At 37.7% G+C, this 24,808-nt stretch overlaps 1 protein-coding gene and 1 long non-coding RNA gene across 6 annotated transcripts in view; one reads left to right on the forward strand and one right to left on the reverse strand.

Moving 5' to 3' along the window:
- The window catches only part of Hif1a (hypoxia inducible factor 1 subunit alpha), a 47,281-nt gene that overhangs the window by 14,956 nt on the left and 7,517 nt on the right, over positions 1–24,808 (forward strand). For 2 of the 4 annotated variants that reach the window (XM_006240196.5, NM_024359.2), the window contains exons 2-8: positions 10,798–10,991; positions 12,238–12,383; positions 12,466–12,550; positions 15,192–15,304; positions 16,509–16,711; positions 21,942–22,048; positions 23,210–23,357. In XM_006240196.5, the coding sequence (XP_006240258.1) occupies positions 10,798–10,991; positions 12,238–12,383; positions 12,466–12,550; positions 15,192–15,304; positions 16,509–16,711; positions 21,942–22,048; positions 23,210–23,357 (996 nt within the window). The remainder of the gene's footprint in view (positions 1–10,797; positions 10,992–12,237; positions 12,384–12,465; positions 12,551–15,191; positions 15,305–16,508; positions 16,712–21,941; positions 22,049–23,209; positions 23,358–24,808) is intronic. The other 2 variants (XM_006240197.5, XM_006240198.5) reach the window with 1 other exon arrangement.
- LOC120103553 (uncharacterized) overlaps positions 1,014–24,808 on the reverse strand; it is a 34,206-nt gene continuing 10,411 nt past the window's right edge. The window contains exon 2 of one of the 2 annotated variants that reach the window (XR_005506032.2): positions 1,014–11,017. This is a non-coding gene — a long non-coding RNA (uncharacterized LOC120103553). Of the gene's footprint in view, positions 24,728–24,808 lie in introns of both variants that reach the window. The other variant, XR_005506033.2, reaches the window with a different exon arrangement.

Below are 24,808 nucleotides of genomic sequence, written 5' to 3' on the forward strand. Positions count from 1 at the left end.
AACTTAAGGAAAGTATTTATTTCCATTTCTTTTGGTATCACAAATTCTTTCAAATAGCTTTTAAATTATTAGTAAAGGACAGTCGGAAATCACCTGTCTTCGTAGATAATACAATTAAAATAGTACTTAAGTGAATTCTGAAGTTAGAGCCTTCACTGTGAATGGAGTAAGGTGTAAAGCCTTGCTAACAAATGTGAATAAGTCCATGTGTCATTTTATTTTTTTAGGGACTGGAGAGATGGTTCCAGCACTTGCTTTGTTTCTCTTTCAGAAGACCTGAGTTCAAATCCTAGTATCCACATTACAGACACTCAGAACTAACTATAACTCCAGTTCCAAAGAGTCTGATATCCTCTTCCTGCATCCACATGCACCCAAACATACATTTGTATATACATGTCACAAATGAACACACACACACACACACACACACCCCCACACACACACACACACGCACACACATAAATCTTTGAACAAATATTTCCTAGAGCTGTTGATCACAGAGCTAGCATTGAATTACTAATGAATCTAACAAATTTTGATGACTTGGCCACAATTGAATAGTTTTGATATATAATTCTCTTTACTGTGTCCTATTTTTTTTAGTATAGTATGATTATTTTTTTTTTTTAAGCTTCTTGGAACATACGGCCCTCCAGAGAGCTGGCCCTGCCCCTCAACTGGGTAAAGCCACAGAGCTGCCTGGTGGAATAAGCACAGGAGAGCTGGTGGGCTGACCAACTCAGCTCCCACCCAGGTCCTGACAGGCTCTGAGATGGCCTGCCAACATCCACCCCATCTGTGAATTGCTGGAATGCGTGAAGGAGCTGTTCAACACATCTAAATATTTGTTCTTTTGGGAGGGAGGTTGCAAGGGCAGAGGACATATATGAAGGGATCGGAAGATGAATGGGATTGGGGTTCCTGATGTAAAATTCCCAAAAAATCCATTAAAAGGTTTTTAAAAAACAGAGTTGGAAAAAAATTGTCAATAATCATATTTGCTAATTTGGTAAATCTTTAATTAGAATTTATTTTCTTAAAGATATTAAAAGCCTCCTAATACGAAAGCCTCATTTTTGGAAGCTGTCGTTAGGTAGTTTATTCCCGTTTTTATCAATTCTGACTCATGTTTAGGTGTCCTCTGGAAGAAAAAGAATCCTTGTGAATTTTTGGAACATGCCCAGAGGCTTCAGTGTAAGTATACTGCATTTGACAAGCATGTAGTCTTGAGCTGAGTGTATGGTACATGACTGTAATCCGAGCACTCAGGAAGCTGAGCCGGAAGACTGTCAAGTTCAAGCTCAGCCTCACTATTTCAAGAGTGAGGGTAGGGACCCCAGGTTACCCTGGCTATGGCATGGTCCTATCTAACACAACTCTGGGTGTTGGTCATATCTGCAATCCCAGAATTTGGGAAGCTAAGGGTTGCCACCAGTTCAAAGCTACCTTGAGCTACAGAGTAGCCTTTTTAGTGGTTATTTGATACCAGTCTGATCACCTCAAATACAGACTTGTAGCAGGATTATAAAACTATGCAGGGATCAGGCTCGAGAGATGGCTCTGCAGTGAAGACCAATAATGCTCTTCCAGAGGGCCTGAGTTTGATTCCCAGTGTCCACATGGTGCCGCACAGCCATCTGTAACTCCTTTTTCAGGGACTCTGACACCTTCTTCTCATCTCTTCTGGCACCAGGCATGTATATATGCATGCAGGCAAAACATCCATGCACATTAAAAAAGAGAGATCATTTATAATCCAAAATATACTTAATTGATACCAAAATGAAAGTTTTACAATTCTCATAAAATGTACCTTTAACATTGCTTTGACCTCTTTGAATGGGACAAAATTTCCATTTCTGCTAACAGTTCTCTGAAATTGCATAAACCACCAAATCTGCCTTCCAGATAACATCCTTTTAAATGTCGGAAGGTAACTCTCACTCTTCTTATCGTTGTTACGAGAAGTCCTATAATGTCTTAATCTTTTAACTTATGTATTAAGTGTCTGAAATATAGAAAGACATAGACCACTTTAAAATGGAGGATCTTCTTACATGGAGTCTGAGACCTACTACATATGAGAACATTATCTTTTTCACAGACAAGGAAGTAAGATCAGAGGGTTATTACTCAAAATTAGTTAACATTTGTTAGGAGCAATTAATATAGATGGTGAGTAGAGACTCTTGTCTCACAAGAACTTCTTTGTTATTGATAGCTTCTTCATCGTGTTTAACTTTTAGAACTAAAGAGGGAAAAACTTCAAAGTATGATTTTTGTGTATATACTTTTATTCTGATCTTGTACAAACTTAATCATCTTCCATCATATTCAAAGAAATTGTTTTAAAGGACACACTCTTCTGAATACATACACAAAGTTTAGTTTCCCTGTTCTAAATTTGAATCCATTACTTTGTCATAGTATATTATGAAACTGAAAGGAGATACTGTTTGCCTTCTATGTTCTTCGGTGCTGTATCTGTCAGCCAGCTAGGGATTGAAACATTTGGTTTGGATGAGTAGCATTTCTATAGAACAAGCACAGAATTGGTCATTCTTCAACAGTTTAACTAGTTAAGCTGATTTATATACCTACACATGAGTATTGTAAATCATCTAAATGTTACCATTTTGTATGAGAAAGGAACTTCTCTGCAGATATTGGTATCTAGAATGTGGAGGTAGGAGGGGCTTTTGGAAGTATTCCTTAGAATACAGAAGGATGACTAATGAATGCAGAAGGTGGGGGTGGGAGAGTGCTGTTTAAAAGCTTTGTAAGCCTTGGGCACACATCTACACCCAGCCAACCAGGAATTGAAACATTGAGGGGGCGTGTGGTGGGCGGGGAGGGTACTACAGCTGGTATTGATGGACCAGTGATTCTTAACTCTTGATAGTTATAGATTCATAAAGGTATTTAAAGATTTTTTTTTTAAATTCTTTATGTGTAAAGCCCTTGCTTCCATCCCCAGCAACACACACAAACACACACGAGTTACAGAGAAATAGGGGGTTGGGGGAACCACAAAAATTATTCCTTTGACTGTCTTTGAACCCTACTCATGTGTTATTGTATATTTAATAAAATATGCAGGCATTCTTTCTTACTGTTTTTGTCATTGAGTGTTTTTATAGTTTATTTTTATCAATTATAACTCACAATATACAATATTTTATAGTTGCTATAGTAAAAAATATTTTTATCATATTTCAAAAATTAGTGACCTATATTTGTAAAATTTGTTATGAAACCTCCTAATGGTTCTCTGCTAGTTTCTATGGCTTAATAATTACCTCTTTAGTTTTATTTTTGTTGAAATTTGATTTGCTAGAAGATTATTACTAAATAATGACAAGAAACGTTCCTTGACCTACAGTTATTGAATCACTCTAAATCTTTTATCCCTGGTATACCATAAGGTATTTTGCTAAATAAACAGAAAGTGTGTGTGGTTTTTATAATAATGTGAAAGACACCAGATTTTTTTTTTTAAGATTTATTTTTATTTTATGTATACGGGTATTTTGCCTTGTATATGTCTGAGTACCACATGCACACATTGCTCCTGGAGGCCAGAAGTTATTGGGTCCCTTGGAACTAGAGTGTTGGGACTTGAACTCTAGGCCTTCTGCAAGGAGCAGCTCATGCTTTTAACCACTAAGCCATCTCATTAGCCCAGGATACCAAATTTTAATGTATTCTACAATTCCCTGAAGGAATTTAAAAAGATATCTAGACCTTGCCCCTCAGTTTCCAGATTGACCTTAGGCATATATAACCACTTATTTTTTTCCTTTAAATAATATAGGATTGGTATTAATTTAGAATAATATAGGATTTTCAAGATCTTTTTTTTTTTCTTTTTTCTTTTTTTCGGAGCTGGGGACCGAACCCAGGGCCTTGCGCTCGCTAGACAAGCGCTCTTCCGCTGAACTAAATCCCCAACCCCGGATTTTCAAGATCTTAAAATTAGATTATTAAGTTTCTAGTCTTTCTAGGAAGATATAAAAGGTTAGGTTACTACTTTTCTGCTTCTGTCTTCACATTGATGCAACTAGAGAAGTATTCTATTATGTCTCACCCTTCCTTATTATTTTAATTGTGTGTGTGTGTATCTGTCTGTCTGTCCATCTGTCTGTCTGCATATAAGTACAGGTGTCTGTGGAAACCAGAGGCTTCTGATCCCCTGGAGCTAGATTTGAGTATAGGATCAGATCTCAGGTCTTTTGGAAGTACAGCTCTCAACTGCTGAACTCTCTCTCTAGCCTACTTTATTTCTTTTCCTTTGTGGTAGTGGTGGTGGTGGTAGAGGAAGAAAATAAACTCAGTCAGGAGTCCATTTTATATTTGAGATAGGGTCTCATTGTGTACCCTTGACTGATCTAGATTTGTTATGCCTCAAACTTCCAGAGATCCACCTGCCTGCCTGGAGAGTGTGATTAAAGATATGCATCACATGCCCAGCTAAAAGTTCATTTTTATCGATTAGACTTTAGGAGATGCTTTAGATTATAGTCCCAATTTAAATTTGTACCCATGTTAAAATATCAATTTTTGCTGGGTTTTCCAGTTTGTGGTTTTTCTCTTATTAAATATTGTTAGGTTGAGATATTCTAGTTTTACTAACAGATGAAAAGAACCTACTAATAATAAAAGTACTCTTTTCTTCAAAGATTTACTTATTTATCTTATATATGTGAGTACACTGTCACTCTCTTCAGACACACAAGAAGAGAGTATTGGATCCCATTATAGATGGTTGTGAGCCACCAGATGGTTTCTGGGAATTGAACTCTGGAAGAGCAGTCAGTGTTCTTAACCACAAGCAATCTCTCTAGCCCCAATAAAAGTACTCTTAATAACAAATATAAAATACTTGTTTAAGAGGTACCTCTACCCCCCTTTTAAACTGGAAAATTGATACGGAGTCAATTTACTGAAAACTAACAACACTTTCTGGGGAAAGATTTGTAGAACAAAACTAATCAGTTTTGGCTGGATTTAGGAGTTATATTTATAATAAAATTTTTGATTCAATAGACTAAGGAAATAGCTTAGTGAATAACACTCCTGTGGAGGCATGAGGGCCTCAGTTCAAATCCTAGCATCCACTTTAAAAGCCTGGTATGGCTGCATGTACCTGTAATCCCAACACTGAGGTAGAGCTAGGAAGATCTTCCAGTTCAGTAAGAGACCCTGTCTCAGTAAGAGTCCCTGTCTCGAGTGAGTGATAGATCAACATTATCCTGTAACCTCCTTATGTGTGCATTCAACACACACCACACACACACATACACAGACGGCTGATTGAATAATTTAACATTGTAATTTGTACATTTTCCTGACCACATTATTTTAGAACAAAATAGTAAAAGATTTAAGTGTTATATGTGTCGTCTAACATTGAAAAGCTGAGACAGAAGGTCCTAGAGTTTGAAGCCAGCGTGGTCAGCACAGCAGGACCTCTAAGAAAACAAATCAAAAAACAGTGTGGAAATGATTAAGCCAGGAAACGTCTTAAACACTGCCCTCTTCCACAAACTGTTTCGGTATCTTTGCTCTCTCCTTTTGTCTGTAAGCCTCCTTTTTGGTGAGATGGTTTAGTTAGGAGCGCTTGCTGCTTTTGTAGAGGCAGGTTTGGTTCCCAACTAAACCAGAGCCAGAGAGTTCAACACCCTGTTCTACCACAAGTGGTGCACAGGCATGCACACATGTGCGTGATTTTTAAATTTCCTTTTAATTTTTTAATATGGGCAAGTATGTGTATGGGGGTACAGGTACTTTCATAGGACAGAAAAGGACATCAGATCTATCCTAGATAAAGCATGTGAAGCTGCCTGACATGGGTACTGGTAACCAAAGTCACGGCCTCTGCAAGAGCAATGCTGTCTCTCAACCACTGAGCTAGCTTTCTGGGCCCAGTGGTATTTTTTTAATCTCCTCAAACGTGCTGTGAAATACAAACCAAAAACTTGGTAAACTCTCTTTTTGTTTTTCTATGAAAGTTAAAAATCTTAGTTGGGATATCTTGCAGTGTTAAAACAGCAGACCCCTTACTTAAAAACCACTTCTTTTGAGAGCTGCTTTGTATTTAAAAACAAAGCTTCAACCTTTATTCTTTAGTTTTGACTTATAAAGAAGTAAGAATGAGTGCAAACGAAATAAGGAAGATGCTATAGCAGACTGATACTGAGCAAATAAACAAATCTTACTGAAATAAGATGTTCATTTAGCTGCTCTGCAGATATCAGTGTGTGGGAGGACAGAGGGTAGACTGAATCATCAGCTTGATTCACTTTTCATTTAAAAAGTTGTCTTGCTTTGAAGAGTTACTGATCAGTGGTAAGCAGTTCATTGCCATCAGAGTAGGTGCTTTTCAATAAGGTTTTTAGGTTTATCAGTCTGGTAATGAATCCCTCTGAGTAGCTCAGCTTTTAGTCCTGTATTCAAAGAAGCTAACCTGTATAACTTCTTTAAGCATTGGGTTTTTGCAATCAACAGTGTTTAAACTTTGTAATAATAGCCTAGAATTAGGAGTATTTGTCTTGATGATTGTTAATAGTGGATTCTCAATCAGTAAAACTGTTTAAACTGGAATACAGGTCTGACCATTTATTAACTTTGTAAACTCCGTGTGTGTGTGTGTGTGTGTGTGTGTGTGTGTGTGTGTGTGTGTGTGTGTAAATGCAGTGCAAGTATAACATGATGATAGTAAAGATTAAATAAGTTAATAATTGAAAAATATTTAGAATATTAGGAAAAGAATACTTATTACCTAAGTAATAAGCACCATAAGTACATACAAGCATGCTAAAAAGGAGGAATCATGAAAGTTCCTTGACATTTTCTTCAGACACAGAGACTTTTGACTTAGTAGTAGAAAACTTCTGCAGTCTTGAGGCTGGAGTTCAGGTTCCAACACCAACATAGCAAGGCAGGCATTTCACAAGATCCATAACTGTAGCTCCAAGGGTTTCCAGACCCTTTTCAGACCTTTCTTCATGCATGCAAGACAGACAGGTGCACACATAAATAAATACAAGGTTTATGAGATTGAAGCAAGAGGCATAGTTCTCATTCATCAGTTTGGTCAAAACTATTAAGGTTTTTCTTTAATCGTAATGTATAATACTGCACAGAACATAGGAAAGTGTGTATATACATAGATGTATTCATTGATTGGCAGAGACAAAATGGGTGCAGACTTTTCAGGAAAGCTCCTACTGATTCAAAAACTTAAGTAGTCATTATCTTGAACATTTGCTTCAGAATGTCTGTCCTGTAGAAATACAAACACAATTTTAAAACAAAACAAAACCGGAAAGAACAACTTATTTTTCAAAGCTACAGAGATTTTTTTGTTTTTTTGTCAAATAATAGAGTTCAGGGATAACTTAAACATTTTATACATGAACTATTTTAGGAATAAGTCTAATCATCTGCCAATATTTTTAATGTTATGATTTAACTTTAGGGCTTTTTGTTGTTTGTTTATTTGTTTGTTTTGAGACATCTTCTTGCTCTGCAACTCAGGCTAACAGCAAACTTGCTCTTTCCTGCCTCAGTCTTCATAATTTTAATTCCTTTTAAAAAAGACGTTATTGTGTTTATGTATATATGCACATACATGTGTGTTCATATGTGCAAGCACCTGTGGCAGCTAGAAGAGAGTGTTGGACTCCTGTGCAGCTAGAGTTACAGGCAGCTATGATTTGTCTGCTGCGGGTGCTGGGAACAGAACTCTGGTTACCTGCAAGAACAGCAAGCACACTAGCAGGGTGAGCCCCTAATTTCAGCTGGTAAAGCCACATCTTTTTATAATCAGAAAGTTAACAGTTTTTTGGTGTAATTAAATAGATGACACAAATAGATGTCCTAACCCATCTGTACTTATTTTGTCTTCTTAACCTAAAGAATATTGGGGTTTCTTTGTAAAACAACATATTTATTCCAAACTTTGTATGTAAACTTAATAAGGCAATGGTTTAAAATACTTTCTGGAGTTCTGTAAAAATTAAAGATTTTTTTTTAGTTTTATGTGTAGTGCCTGATAATTTTTTAAACAGAAACCACAGTGCTAAAAAGATTTAGCTATTTTATTAGTTTCTGTTTTATCTAGAATAGTTGTAGAAATTGGTAAACAATTTATTCAAAAGACAAGACTTTATATACTTGGCTGAAAAACCACCTCAAATAGACATAGAAGAAGCAGAATTTCACTTGATCTGTACCTTACAACAACATGGATGGAGTTGGTAATTTGCAGAGATATAGTACTTTGCATGCTGCAAATCTGCACAGCTCATGATTGCAAGCTAAGGTAAGAGGTAGTACAGGATCTGTCTCTGGAACCTAGACTTCTGGGTCTGATTAAAAAAAATTCTTTGTGAATCCTAAAGTTCGGTGGTAAATGACTGACTGATACAGAGCCTTCCTGGGAGTAGTTAAGTAGGCAGTTCAGGTTCTAAAATCCTTAAAACTTTTTTCAAAAATTTTCTGTCAGGTATTTCGTTTGAGTGGCTGTTTTTCGGTGGTTTAGATTTGTTAAGTTGTGAGGGAGAATAGCTAAGTGTTTCAACTTGCTTATATGATTCTCTGCACCTAGCCTGATTTAAAATCCAGGCTGATCGCTGATCATTCAAGTAATGTGCTGCTTCCCACAGCCACCACTGCACACAAATTTAAAAGAAGAAAAATGTGCCTGGTGTGACGGTTCATGTTTTTAATCCCAGACTTTGGGAACAGGCAGATGGATCTCTGTGAATTGGAGGCAAGCCTGGACTACATTGCAAGTTCCAAGCCAGCCAGAGGTATACAAGTGAAACCCTGTCAGTGCGTGCGTGTGTGTGTGTGTGTGTGTGTGTGTGTGTGTGTGTGTGTGTACACAACATTTGTTAGTGTCCATTGTAACCCAGTAGATCTCTGCTATCTCTCTTACCTCTCTTCCAGAGTATTATAAATTGAAATGAGTTTTGAAACTATTTCACTACAAAGTTCAAATTATCAATAGTGAGAAAAACAAGGCAGTTTTAATGTACTTAAAAATTTTTCAAACTGTTGATTTATGGCAGTCTCATATGGCCTCAATATTTTTATTATAGAATATAGTGATTCATTTATATAAGTAGCTCCAAGTGATTTTTCTTTTCTTTAGAATTTGTACCTGTATGCAGTGTATCAGACCTAACCCCCTGTTTGTGACAAGCTTCTTAATAGCCCTACTTAAAATCTTAAGATTCTTGAGTCAAATTGCTCTACAACGAGGTGTATCCAACCAGTGACCTACACACCACATGTGCCCCACAATATGTACAAATGTGGCTAGCACAAGTAGTTGTACTCACACAAAACATTGAGGTTTGTTGAAACATTTTGTAACTCAATTGCACAGTTAATGACTGCTGTATCCCAATGTCAAAAAATTGGACACACCCACTAAATGTTTGAGTTGAAATTTTTTTATCACAGCTTAGTATCTAACAAATATACATATTCCTTATTAAACTTTGAAAACTGTTTAACAAGAGAGTTGCTGAGAATTCTTGACAGTTACTTAAGAAAATTGTTTCTCTGCTTGTAGCTTTTTCAGCCTTATATTGAAAAGAAGGAGACTTAAAGAAGAGACGATTATGTGCTTTGTTCATAAAGTACAAGAAGAACTGAATGAAAGAAGTCCCTGTTGTATTGTTAATGTTTAATGAATTCTAAGTGCTGTTTTCAACATTTAGCAAATACCTGACCTAGTAAGATTGGAGCAGGAGTGAAATAGAGGCAGCATTCTCCATTAATAGCGAAGACTGTGGAAAAGGAAAGACTTAAACACTGATGTTCCTATCCTATTTGCCACACAGTTGCTGTTTTTAATCTGTGGAACCCCAGCTTCTTTTCATAAAATGAGGGCCCTGTTTAATATACTTATGGGTTGTTATGAAAGAACTAAGCACCTGGTACAGAGTAATATTTGGTAATGGCAGGCTTAGAGAAGCAGCTAAGAACAGCCAGGCTTAGCCTTATATTCAATTCAAAGTAAGAAGAGCCTGTTGCTAGAAGGGTTAGCAAAGGAAGACAGCTTTACTTGATATGACATAAACTCATCTGACTGTTTGGAAAGAATTCTCAATGTTTATCATTATATTGGTACTTCCTTACCCCTACTAGCCCACCGATGGGTCAGCACTGTGGCTCATCTTTGCTTTTCTTGCATTTATTTGGTGTCCATTATGCCAGCACTAGATAGGCAGTGTCTGAGGAGGTAGGCAAACTGAAAGTGGTAGCTTGCTATAGCTGCTAATGTAAGAGAGTAGGTGGGGAAGGTATTGATGTCAAAAGAAACTAATCAAATCATGCATAGCTACCAGTGTCTTAACCTGCCCGTAAATTTATTACCTCTTCTCAAACTGTTATATCATACACTTTAGTTTCTTCAAATTTATTTAGGGCTTTTCTATACTGAGATACTTTGGAATGATTGTGAGGTATTAGATACATAAGCTACTGTAAATTTGGGGGTGAAAACATCTACTTTGGAAATGTTAAAGGCTTAGACATTTTAAAGGAATTTATTATGTTTTCAATAATCTGAAATTTGTATATAAAAGCTATCTGATATAGTATTTTGTTCATGTTCCATACAAGTCCTATATAATAATTTTACATGACTTCTTCTAATCCTTATTTATACAGTAAACAGAAAAATGCAAAATTAGTTTTATTTAAGACAAACTAATATATAAATTATATTCCTCTCTCTTCCTCTCTCTCCCTTTCCCTCCCCCCCCCCTCATTAAGTAGGATGAGTTCCGAACGTCGAAAAGAAAAGTCTAGGGATGCAGCACGATCTCGGCGAAGCAAAGAGTCTGAAGTTTTTTATGAGCTTGCTCATCAGTTGCCACTTCCCCACAACGTGAGCTCCCATCTTGATAAAGCTTCTGTTATGAGGCTCACCATCAGTTACTTACGTGTGAGGAAACTTCTAGATGCTGGTGAGTTCTGCTAAAGCGTAAGAGACCTGAAAATTAGAAATTATGAACATCTAGAAGTTCCTTTTAGCAGGAGGCTACAGTACTTCCCGGAGAGGGAGAGGGAGAGGGAGAGGGAGAGGGACAGAGGAGAATGCATCCCCGTGCCCTGTGCGCATATTGATATGCCTTTATGAAGGGGCCTATGGAGGCCAAAGAGGGTATCAGGTCCTTTAAAGCTAGAGTCACAGGTATTGATGAGCAACCTAATGTGGTGCTGGTGTCCAAATGTTGTCCTGTCAATTAAACAGTAAGCATTCCTAAGTGTGGAGCTGTCTCTCTGGCCCCATAATGCTGCCCTTTTCAAACACATGAATTCAGCTGTTATTGCATGTGTGTGAGCATTTTTGCCTTCAGTACTTGCATACCTAGTGCTTGCAGAAGCCAGAAGAGGATTTTTTGTAACTGAAGTTACAGACAGTTGTGAGTGCCGGGAATTGAACCCAGGTCCTCTGAAAGATCAGCCAGTGCTCTTAACTGCTGAGCCATGCCTCCAGCATGACCCCCACACAATGCTGTTTTAAAGTACCTAATTATGTCTTTCAGTGGTCTTTACTCCTTTATCAGGCTTGGCTTTGCTTAGTGGTGGGAATAATCCTTTTTGTAATTGTAAGTTGTTTTGGTTTACCCTTTATTTTTAAACACATAAGTAAAAATCCATTAACTCTATAGCCCCTTGTACTTTATAGCATGTTCAGTGAATAGATATTATAACCTAGTAAAGTCGTCATTGTTATGTTCTGTAGAATATATTCTTGATTCTTCCACATGACAGCATTTTTTTCTTACTTGCTTTTAAAGCCTCATTCCATTCATTCCCTCCTCTCTACTCCTCTGTGTCTGTCTCTCTCCTCCTCTTCTTCCTCCTCCTCTTCCTCCTCCCCCTCCCTCCTTCCCTCTCTCCTTCCCTCCCCCTTTCTGTCAACAGGGTCTCACCATGTAGCCCTGGCTGATCTGTATCTAGGGTGCCTTGAACTCACAGGGACCAATCCTCCTCTTCCTTTTTAGGACTGGGTATAAAGGCATAGCCTATCTTTTAAAAATATCCTTTTTTACTCCCTTGGTGATCTGCTTGTTTGCAAATTTGTTTACTTTAAACAATTATGTAAAATAACTAGAAAATATATAGAAATAAATATATGTACTATAGATATTTAAAAGTATCTGAGAGAAAACCTTATTTTGTTTCTTCCCACATGTGCCCTTACAGGTGATCTTGACATTGAAGATGAAATGAAAGCACAGATGAACTGCTTTTATCTGAAAGCCCTGGATGGCTTTGTTATGGTGCTAACAGATGATGGTGACATGATTTACATTTCTGATAACGTGAACAAATACATGGGGTTGACTCAGGTAAAGTCACCACATATGAAGAGCACTTATGGGTACTTTATGATTATGTGATATAGATCTAATTTTTTTAATGTGTTTGCAGTTTGAACTAACTGGACACAGTGTGTTTGATTTTACCCATCCATGTGACCATGAGGAAATGAGAGAAATGCTTACACACAGAAATGGTGAGAAAAGTCTATTGTTTGATTTAATATGACAGGTCATTTTTTTTCAGTCAGATATTGTTACTACTTTTATTTTTTTAGTAATGATTTTAAGAGAAAATGTTATTTCACATTTAATGTAAATTCTGTTTGTTGTTAAAACTGTTATTCTGGGGCTGGAGACATGGCTCAGTGGTTAAGAGCACTGACTGCTCTTCCAGAGGTCCTGAGTTCAATTCCCAGCAACCACATGGTGGCTCCCAACCATCTGTAATGGGATCTGATGCCCTCTTCTGGTGTCTGAAGACAGCTACAGTGTATTTATGTATAATAAATAAATAAATCTTTAAAAAAAAAAAAAACTGTTATTCTACATTTTAGAAAATTCACAAAAGTTTTAAAAACTCATTGACTTCATAAGTAATTACATGAATTAATAAGTTAATTACATACTTGAGTAGACAAAATGGAACGATAATTTATAAAGACCAAGACAATTAGAAGTAAAAATGCAATATTAAAGCAAGTTATAATACAAATGACAGGTAATAAGATTTTAGATGATTATGGATACATAGTGACAGTTTGGGTTCAGGCTGTTTTAATGCCCCAAAGAGGTAAGGTGGGGGCATGGCCAGGATTTTAAGAGCACAAAGGCACTTTGACTTCTACGGATGTTTCAGTAACTTGGGACTATAGTTGGAAGTGTTATGTTGTCTTGGAGCACATGTGGTTGTACACACCTTTAATCCTTGCACTTAGGAGGCAGTATAAGCAGATCTCTTGATTTCTAGGCCATCTTGGTTTATGTTAACTAGTTTCAAGTCAGCCAAGCAGAGAAGTGAGAGGGACTGGAGAGGTGACTTAGTGGTTAGGTGTACTGACTGTTCTCCTGCCGGGACCCCACTTCAAATCCACATCCTCATGGTAGCTCACAATTGCCTGACATTCCAAGATCTGACACACTCCCATAGACATGCAAGCAAAATACCAATGCACATAAATAATTTTTTTAAAAAAGTTATGAGAATTCTGTAACTCTTGAAATCCTTGTTGAATTACAGAGACTTTTAACAGTTTGTTTTTAATACGAATTCTTAAACAGAGTATACTGGTCTTTTTTTCTTAATTCCCTCTGTCTCTGCTCTCTGAAAACATTCTTATTAAGCCTTAACTACTTTGTATTACATTGCTATTGGCCCTACTGGATGTAACTATTACCTGCTTAAAGGCATTGCATCTAATTATCGGTCTCTGCTTCACTCACGGTATACACACTCGATCCTGAACAATGGATATTTTGTGTTTTGTTTTGTTTTCCTAATACTTCCATTTTATATATCTTAAAATGTAACCAATTGATAAATTTCAATAATTTCTCTAGTATATTCATAGACTTTATTTTTAAAACTGTATTGTTTTATTGTGTGTGTTTCTTTTGAGGAAGGGTTTCACTATGTAGCCTTGCCTGGCCTAGGACTCCAAGTAGACCAAGTTGTTCTTGAACTCATAGAGGGCTACCTACCTCTGCCTCCCAAATGGTGGGATTAAAGGCATGTACCATTGCACTCATTGTCTCTCAAAAAAGAAGTTCTGTATCTTTAGCTTTCATCCATCTATCATCTGATGAACAATCTCCATAAATTCAGTCCTGAGCAACCTTCAGTCCTCTTCTCTGGACATTTCAAATAAGTGAAGCATTTGTTTTGAACCAGACTAAGCAATAAAAATAGGAAATCTAGATGCTGTTTCAGAGCCATCTAAATGTAATTTAATTTTTTAGTTATGAGGATTGGCATTAAGACTAAATTAGACTTGAGTTGATTTTTCTCTGCTTTATTTCTGTGACTTTTTCTTTTTGTGGTTCTGGGGATCAAACCTAGACCCACATGTATGTACTAAGGAAGTACTTGTCCATTAAACTACATTCCCAGCCCCTAATTTTGTAATCTTAAATCGTAAACAAGGTCTCATGTAGCTCAAGTTGGCCTAGAATTTTCCATCCTCCTCCTTCAGCCTCCCTAGTGCTGAGAGTGCTGACATGGACCATTATGGCTGATTTCTGTAACTTCTGATAGAATTTTGCCTGGTTTTCATACACACATATGCTATTCACTTACAAAAGGTAAGCTGGCATTTTTAAAGTTCTATAAACACATTGCTGCTTATTCAAAATTGAGTTATCACAATTGGTAAAAGACATTGAAGTATTTATTCAGGTTCTTTCTAGGGGGACATCCTTATATACCGACAGCACACTTAACAGGGTAAATTTATACCATTTTTTAATTTTCATTACTTGGACCGAACTCACCAGCACAGATGAGTAAATTAATCATGTAAAGTGTGGGCTCCTCCCACAGTTCAGGGAATCACTGCAGTCTTTAACTGCTCTCACTGGATGGAGCTGTCAGACCCACCATGTGTGGGAGTGGGTGAAGAGGGAGCAAATCCTTGTGTTAATGCTGAGGTCCTCACTTTGCTGCTCTCATTTTAACAGATTTCTATGTTTAGCTAGGACTTAAAACTTTGTTTCTTGGGGTTGGGGATTTAGCTCAGTGGTAGAGCACTTGCCTAGCAAGCGCAAGGCCCTGGGTTTGTTCCCCAGCTCCAAAAAAAAAAAAAAGAAAAAGAAAAAAACTTTGTTTCTTGCTTTCATTAGGCCCAGTGAGAAAGGGGAAAGAACAAAACACGCAGCGAAGCTTTTTTCTCAGAATGAAATGTACCCTAACAAGCCGGGGGAGGACGATGAACATCAAGTCAGCAACGTGGAAGGTAAGTAAACTGAGTATGGCTTGATTTATAGATAAATAAACCTATACACTTACATGCTAGTATCAAGAGCTTTCACCAGGAGTGCTGAAAGTTAGCTGGCCCTCGCACTTGGGAAGCAGAAAAACAGCTGCTACAAATTTGAAGGCAGCCTTATCTACACAGCAAGTTCCAGGCCAGCCAGGGGAACACAGCGAGCCCCACTCAGAAAGCAAAACAAATAAACATAACCCCTCCAAATGAGTTGCTTAGAGTTATGAGGGGAATGGAGAAAGGGCTTAGTAATTAAGAGCACTTGTTTGCCAAGCACCTGGCCTTGGTCCCAAGAACCTGTGTCAGCTCATAGTCATCTCTAACTCCAATTCCAGAACATGTAGTATCCTCTTCTGACCTCTTCAGGCACCAGGTACACACACAGCGTGCACACATACATACAGATAGAAGTTGTGAAGGAAAAGGTATAATTGTTCCCTTTTGCATGTTTGCATTTATATCTAGTATATGTAATCTCCATTCAAAATAGTATAATAATTTGCTGATTTGAGATATAAACATAGATTATTGGAAATACGGTATTTCTATACCAAGCTAACTTATTAGTTGGCTTTACCAACTAGTATTTAAATTCTAATATTCAGTTTCATTTTCTTGTTCAGTGTTGAACCATAGTTACCAGAGCAAAATCAACTGAAATGACCAGATTAGTGAAGAAGGAAAGATAGCCTAGACTTAATACAAAGATACCTCTTTTTAAAAACAACATGTGTGTGTATGTATGTTTGTCTGTGTGTATTTTAGTGTTTTAATTGGATATATGTAAGTGTATGTGTTTGCAGAGGCCAAAAGAGGGCATTAGATCCATATTCTGGATTATAAGTGATCCCTAGTTTCTATTTTATGTGCATGGATGTTTTGCCTCCATGTATATATCAGTGCATGCATGCCTGGTGCCTTAAGAGATGAGAAGAAGGTGTCGGATCCTCTGGAAATAGGATGCTTGTAAGCTGCCATGCGAGTGCTAGGAATCAAATCTTGGTCCTCTGGAAAAACAGTCAGCATTCAAACCTCTGGCTCATCTAGCATCCTACCTCACAGTGCCTTCTTAAGAATACCTCATTATCTCTTAATGTTTAACTGCTATGCCATCTCTGCAGCTTTCCTCTCCTCTTCATTTTAAAAAGGTAACTGCTTATTTTCTTACTCACAGGTGCTGCACTGCACAGGCCACATTCATGTGTATGATACCAGCAGTAACCAGCCGCAGTGTGGCTACAAGAAACCGCCTATGACGTGCTTGGTGCTGATTTGTGAACCCATTCCTCATCCATCAAACATTGAAATTCCTTTAGACAGCAAGACATTTCTCAGTCGACACAGCCTCGATATGAAATTTTCTTACTGTGATGAAAGGTAAATTAACTATTTTATATTTTTAAAATTTAGATTTAATTTTTTTTACCTCACTGTAGTAAAAACTTAATTGATGTGTTCATAAAGCTTAATATTGAAGATGCATACTAGAATCCAAAAATGTAAGATTAGCTTTTTTACTATAAATACTATACTTAGCTATTATACAAAATCCATTAAGATGAATTCTTGACCACATCTGGTGGTATACTTCTGTAATGTCGCTATGGGGAGACTGAGACAGGAGGAAGGTAATTTCCAAGTCAGCTGTCTCAAAAGAGCATTTTAAAGGCTAGGGATGTAAGTCAGGTGGACCACTTGTCCAATGTGCAAAAGGCACTGACTTCTTGCCTTGGTACTGTGCAAACAGTGAACACAAAAACCAGGAAGTTCTTTTGTTTTAGGGAATTTTGCTTAAATTGAGAAAGTAACTTTTAAAGATACACAGTTTCTGTAGAGTAGGCAACAACAGTTGGCCTTTAGCCTACATGCTCTCCTTGAGCACCTTCCATTCCACCCGTTAGTTACCATTTCCCAAGTCTGTTACTACTTATGTAATTGCCAGCTTAATGTTTCCGTCCACATCCTTTTCTAAGTAATGGAATGAATACTTCTGCTACTAAACTACTCTCCTGCTCCCAGACAGCGTAAGTTGCTGCTCCTCTGGTGATTCCTAATGTTGTTGACATAGCATTGTTGAAACCTGACTAAGTGCAGTTTGTGGTAAATATTATAAATGCACTGTTTGACTGTCTCTCCCATTGTATCTACCTTGTGCTCCTTCTTTATTTCATTACTTTTGGCCTGAATTGTTACCATAAACTCTTTTTTTTTTTTTTTTTTTTTGGTTCTTTTTTTCGGAGCTGGGGACCGAACCCAGGGCCTTGCGCTTCCTAGGTAAGCGCTCTACCACTGAGCTAAATCCCCAGCCCCAACCATAAACTCTTAAGCTGCATTTCTGCCAACAGATTTGTGCCTTTTTACCTGTATATCCTTTGTATCTAAAGGCTTCCCAAGGTGAGGATCAGATCATGCCATTCTCTTATTAGAAATGCATCCGTTGCTTCTTGTAGTATTATAGGTGGAAGGAGATTTTTTATTTATCAAAAGATAGTATATTCTGGGTGTGGTATTGTATGTCTGTGATCTTAACACTTGGGAAGATAAGACAAGAAAGCTGACCTGGACTATATATGAACGCCTGCCTGTCATGTGCAGTTAAATCTTAATGTATTAAAATGTCGAGGAAAGGTATTTACTGTCTAGTCTCTTCTCAGTTCACCAAATTAATCAGGAGGTAGGAGAATCACCCATCTGGATATGGTCCCAAACACTCCTAACCAAGAGTTCCATGTTCGTTTTGAATGTCTTGTGCCTTTGCATACACTCACTCTTAAGAGGATGCCTAAGAGCATCTTCTTAGGCAGTATTCCTTGTACATGCTAATGTCGTAGTGTGTATTCTGCTGCTGTCTTGTTGGTTCTTTTTTGCTGCAAGCTGTATAGCCTGTTAGTTATAGACAGAGATTGTGTAGCCAACTGAAGTTCTGACCCTGCTCCCTAGAGAACAGTGAACACATACATCAGTCCTCTCACAGATCACTTCTCTGTTTGTTTAGTTGGTTAGCTGCTTAGGGTGTTTTGTTTTGTTTTGTTTTGTTTTGTTTTTTGAGAAAGAGTACACAGCCCTGGATATTCTGAAACTTTCCCTGTAGACCAGGCTAGTCTCCAGCTCACAGAAATCACCTGCCTCTATCCCTGTGGATTACAGACATATGCCACTACAACCAGAAAGCACATTAACTTTCTTACCTCCCGTCCCGTTTGAGGTAGTTGATGTAATGATTTTATCAAAACACCAATTTTAAGTTCTTAGCATTTTGATAATTCTTCATGCTTTAGACAAAGAAATATTGACAGAGCCCTGACTAAAGTCGCACAATATTGGATTTCTTTCTGGTACTTAGTTGATGTAAAACTGGCAATCTTTACCTAGAAGGGTCAGACCTCAAAAGTCTGTTGTGAGGCCTTTAGGAGTTTGTTTTAGGTCCAGTATACTTAATACTGGTGTCAATTTTAATACCAGGAAGGGAGAAAAACTAAGAACTATATTATGTTGTTTATTGCCAGAATGTAAAGGTGTAGTGGAAATGAAAGGCTCATCTATTTTTAAACGTCTGTAGAATAGACTAGGGCAGGCTGGAGAGAAAGGAAAGCAAAGGAGTCAAAATGAGAAAGGTTGTGGCATTCCCCTCTGGTTCTATCAGAAATGCATACAATGATCATGACATCAGTTAAAGGACAGCCAGCCTGAAGATAACTCACTCACACCAGAGACTCTTGTTTTCTGGTTAAATATGTATTCTAGGAGCTTCTTGCTTCTATATAGCCCAACAGAGTCATTCTCAGCATGGAAGAAAATTGCTCAATTTTAAGAATATCTTACATCATATTTCTAACATCCTGGTCCACCAAGGGCCAGCAGGTAAAGGCACCTGATCCCAAACCTGACAGCATGAGTTCAACTTCTGGGACCCATGTGGTTGAAGAAGAGATCCAACTCCTACACTCTGTCCTGTGCCCTCTACCTTCTTGCTGTGATATGAACCCACACACATGCACTCATACAAAGCAAATAAAGAAAACACAATGACGTTTAAACTTCTAATATCAAGACTATCCGCAAATAGCTGTTTATTTCACTTAGTAAAGTACAGGTATAATCATTTGGCACATATATTTAAATATTTACTGTGTTCATGGAAATGATGATTCCTCCCCTTAAGATGCAAGATGTGGACAAATGCCATACTACACAGTTGCTTTAGAACACACTAAGAACAACTTAGTAAGAATTGGAGAAGTGATTGGTACAGTGCTTACAGAGTGTTTACAAGGCCTGAGGATCAATACCTAGCACGGAAACTATTTTCTGGGTCTCTTGCCTTCTTTTGGTACTGAATTACAGTGTAGTTCTCTTTGGTCTGTTTTCTCTTGCTTCCCCCAAAATACATGAAGTCAGTCTACCAGGAAACTGTCTGGTATTTCCATTTTGAGTTCTCAGTGTCCTTTAATAGTAAACATTCCTTAAATTGAGAAACACTGGTTGATGTGTGGTTAAGTCAAGACGTCCTAAGACTCTATGCATAATCTTCATTTATCCGATCCTCTTGCCTGCATCTCCTGAATTCTTTGCCTCCATTGCCTATACTATAGCCACATCAGACTCTACCACCTATTCTATGCATTTATTTTTGTGTTGTAACTTCTTCCTGAAATGCAAACTTCCTGGTTTTTGTAAACTTCTTTTCTCCACTCTTCCACACTGAATGTGTACATACCCTGTAAGAATCAGTCTCTCACCTTATCATTCCTCTCTTGGATAAGGAATGTAGTTCCCCTGATTCCTAGAACATGCACCTAGCACTGTTTACCTGTCTCTTGCATAAGTAGTGGCAAGTACACCAGAAGGTTGCGTTTCCATATCTACAGGAGTGCTAGAAACGTGCTTAGTGAGAAATAGTTCATTTTATAGGCGTTTCATTTAAACATATAAAACTATATAAGAGCAATCCGAACAGATTTTTAGGGCCGGATGCAGTCACGCACTCAGTGGTGGAGTGTGTGACTGTTTATGCATGGGCTCGTGTGCCATAGCCCAAAGGTAGAGGGCAGAGGACAGTGAGAGTTGGTTCTCTCCTTCCACCACATGGGTCATAGAGACTGAACCCATGCTGTCATGTTTGGCAGCAGGTACCTTTACCTGCTGGCCCATTTTGGTGGCCCTAGATAATAGAAATGACTGAAAGATTTTCATAATTGGGCAGTTTTTTTCCATATCTTCATTCTGAGGAGTTGATGCAAGAGGTTTCTAGAAAAAAAAAATTAACCAGAAAGCCTAGCATGCACAAGGCCCCAGCTCTATCACTCACTACCAGCACAAAGAGGATGGGGGTGGAGGTGGCTTTTGTCTAGCATTTGTGAGTTCCTAGATTCTGTCCCTACTGCCATTCTTGAATGGAGGGGAAAACAAGTATTTTTAAAGCAGTTTATTTTTATTTGTAGCACTGCCATCTAGTGTTGATGTGTTTTGGTGTGTCCCTTTGTGAAGAAGTACGAGTTTGATTCATGTTTTTAAAATTTTTAAAAATCTGTTTTGTTGGCAGATCTTTTTTTTTTTTTTTTTGGAGCTGGGGACCGAACCCAGGGCCTTGCGCTTCCTAGGCAAGCGCTCTACCACTGAGCTAAATCCCCAACCCCTTGTTGGCAGATCTTAAACTGGGACAGCACAAGCTATGTTATTTAATATACTCTTGTGAGCATACCTTGCTTATGCCCATTCTATGATATCTTTATCAGCACCTCAGTTTAAAAAAAAAAGTCCCTTGAAGTCTAAGCCTAGCAGTCTAACACTTGCTTCATGTTTGTTCCCAGAAAGATTTTAGAGGAAAACGTTTGTAGTTGGCGTAGTATATGGAGTACAGCCTTGCCTTTCTCATAAAGTGTGTCTTCATGGCTTCCTGAAGGCTCATGTGGTATCAGCTCGAGTTTCCCTCCCTAAAAGAACTGCCAGGGACCAGACAGGCTACTGGAATTGGTTTTCAGACCATACTCAATTAGATGCCATTCTTTCATCTGAAATTGATTCTCATAAAATTAATATTAAAGCCAAGTAAAAGACTTATCCTCTAAAGCATAACAATGGTTGTTCCTTTAATTTCCATTTAGTATGAATGTCCTTGGCTTAATAATAATGGAGCTTTTTTTTTTTTTTTTTGGTTCTTTTTTTCGGAGCTGGGGACCGAACCCAGGGCCTTGCGCTTCCTAGGTAAGCGCTCTACCACTGAGCTAAATCCCCAGCCCCAATAATGGAGCTTTTAAAGTGAGGCCTTGCCAGTGGGCCTAAAAAGTGTAAGGTAAACAGGTTAGCTCTATGAAAAATACTGCTTGAGATTTAAACTTTATTTGAAGCTAATTGTGAACTGTCTTTGGAACTTTTGTCATTTAATTTGCATTATCAGTATTTATTAATATCTTGCTTCCACAACTATAGTATGTATAATAAGTTTTTTTAAGACAGGTCATTATTTCGGGTAAAAGGGATAAGAGTCAAATATCAAGGATGGATCTAAATGACACAGAGAGGCTGGCTATTATACTAAGTATAGAATTGTTACAGGTGCGTTTCAAACTTATTAAGTGAAGAAGAATATTGTTTTGTTTTGTAACAGGATTACTGAGTTGATGGGTTATGAGCCAGAAGAACTTTTGGGCCGTTCAATTTATGAATATTATCATGCTTTGGACTCTGATCATCTGACCAAAACTCATCATGACAGTAAGTACAATAGAAGAACTCAAGGAGGTAGTCGCACTGCTTTAAGCCCTGCAGTCTCTACTGTTGTATCTCTAACTTTCTAGTTAAAATTGCTACCCAGTCTCCAGATTCTTCCTAAGACATCTTGATCATGAAATTACTGTTTTGTTACAGCCATTCACTTAATAATACATAAAGCTTCCCTAGAATTTTAAAAACAGAACTAAATAAAAGTCAAATATGATAGATTATCTCCATACACATATTGTGAAATCGATGGCTGGTCAATAGAAGGTAGTCAGAGCATGTGTTCCGTGAATCAGTGAGTGGAATGAGTATTACACACATGTAATTAATATCTGACACTCTTGACATATGCTAAGTTTCTGGGGTTTTTCTCAGATGAAGTCTAAGATCCCAAAGTAAGTTAAAGTTCATAATTTCTCACTGGCCTGTTTAATCTGGACCTAAAAAACTTTCAGATTGAATATCACTGAATTAGTGTGATTTGCCCAAACTGTAGTCAGAGCATAGGTACTCACGATAGCATTATTATGGCTGATTTACTGCATTCTCCTCAGTCAGGAATCAATTTAGACTGCACGAATTGCTGGAAGACTACAGTATGATAACAGCTTATACATTCAAATTTCTGTAGAATAGTTTCTTCTCTGCTGCTTGAGGAAATAGTTGTACCATTTTCTTGAATGAGCTTGTGCCTAGTCTCTAGTCTGACTGTAACCATACATCATTAAAGGAACCGCAGCCACTCTGTCCCTCACTTCTGACTTTCTTCTTTTTCAGTAAGGTAGGAGTTTTACTTTGAGGTTTATTTTCAGTTGTGTTTGGGCTTCTCTGTGAGCTTAAACAGTCACACTATTTTAAATAATAAAAGATATTATTTAAATATCTCTCCTTTTAAAAATAAAACAGTGATCCAGCCAATCATGGTAGCACATACCATTACCCTTACCTACCCCAAAACCCCTGCACTGGAAAGACAGAGGCAGGTGGTTCTCTGTGAATTCGAGGCCAGCCTAGTCTATATAGGGAGTTAAGGACAGCCAGGGCTACACAGAGAAATCCTGTCTTTAAATAAAACAAAATGTAACAATCTACACTTGACACTTATTTGATGGAAAATTCAGTTACATTTTCTTTGTGGTACTTTCTTATCCCTAGTGTTTACTAAAGGACAAGTCACCACAGGACAGTACAGGATGCTTGCAAAAAGAGGTGGATATGTCTGGGTTGAGACTCAAGCAACTGTTATATATAATACGAAGAACTCTCAGCCACAGTGCATTGTGTGTGTGAATTATGTTGTAAGGTAAGCTTGGAAAGAGACACTTTTGTGAGAGAAAGTGGTAACTCTTTGGATTTACTGTGCCTTTATTAAGAAGATAGAAAATTGGCAGGCAGTGGTAGTACACATTTTTAATCGCAGCACTTGGAAGGCAGAGGCAGGTGGATCTCCATAAATTCAAGATCAATCTGGCCAATAGAGTGAGTTTCAGGACAGCCAAGGCTACAAAGAAAAACCCTGTCTTGAAAAGAAAAATAAATAAAAACTTTTGTTTTTATCTTTTTCTACTGCATTATGAGCTATATCCTGACCCATCTTCTCAAGCCAGCTGTTCCAGTGATCCCACAAAATAATATCATTCGTTTATCAGTCTATGGATCAATTTTCCTAGTTCAGTTTCCCAAGAAGGTTAAATGACCATCTTTGTGACAGGCTGTATAATGTGACCTGGGACTTTATTCTTTGTTTATGAACTCTTAAGTTATTTCAGGTCAATTCCTCTTCATTACCGAAACATTTTCATCTGCTGGCCAGACAGAGCGCTCTCCTGTGGTTAGTCATTTTCTTACGTTCCATACTCTTTACCCTGTCTCACTGAGTAGGCTTGACTGGCCTGGAACTCGCTGTAAACCAGTCCAGCCTTGAGTTCATAGCTTACCTACTCTGTGGGATTGCAGGGCTGCACCAGAAGTTTCCAGCACAACTTTCATAGATGCCACCAAATCCAAGTTACCCCACTTTGGCCATTTAGGGGGGCATCTTAAAACTTGTAGTTTTTGTTGTTGTTTCTTTCAGGGGGATATTTAGTGCTAGGATCAAACTTAATAATGCCTTACCACTTCTAATCACAAAGAGTTCTCTTGTGATTTTTGCCTTTATGTAAAATTATTTTTCTTATCTCCCTCATGATTGTTACTGATCCCAAGTTTTGCTTATTAGCCTTTCTGTGAAACATCCTTTCTTCATTGTAGTAGTGATCACAGGATATTGAAACTGTTTATCTGTTTCCCATTGAATTATAAACTGCTTGAAGACAGTGTTTTATGCGTTCATCTTTGTGCTCAGCCTCATTTCATACATTGAACATTAATATGCTAACTGGAGGACCTTGATGCAGACATGAAGCTGAGTGGACTTTTCATCATTTCTCTTTCTTCTTTCCTATCCTGTGAATGACATCCCCATATTATTTCCACCAAGAAAACATGATCCCCCTCATTAAGACTGGAGCCATTATGGTATTCTAAGATTATCTGTAGACGTGCCTTACGTATTCATGCTGAACAGTTATTTTGTGCCTCTTTCATTGTAGCATCAGGACAGAAGTCCTCTCTGCTTGTATCCTCCACGTACTTTAACTGTAGATGTTCTCGTCATCGCCTCTATTCTCAATGCTGTTTCAATTTAAATAAGTTGAATATTTTAATTAGTAAATTTCGTTTGTTTTTATCTTCATATTGGTGTTTTAAAACAAT

This window comes from Rattus norvegicus, chromosome 6 (genome assembly GCF_036323735.1).
Source record: "Rattus norvegicus strain BN/NHsdMcwi chromosome 6, GRCr8, whole genome shotgun sequence".
Classification (NCBI taxonomy): Eukaryota; Metazoa; Chordata; class Mammalia; order Rodentia; family Muridae; genus Rattus; species Rattus norvegicus.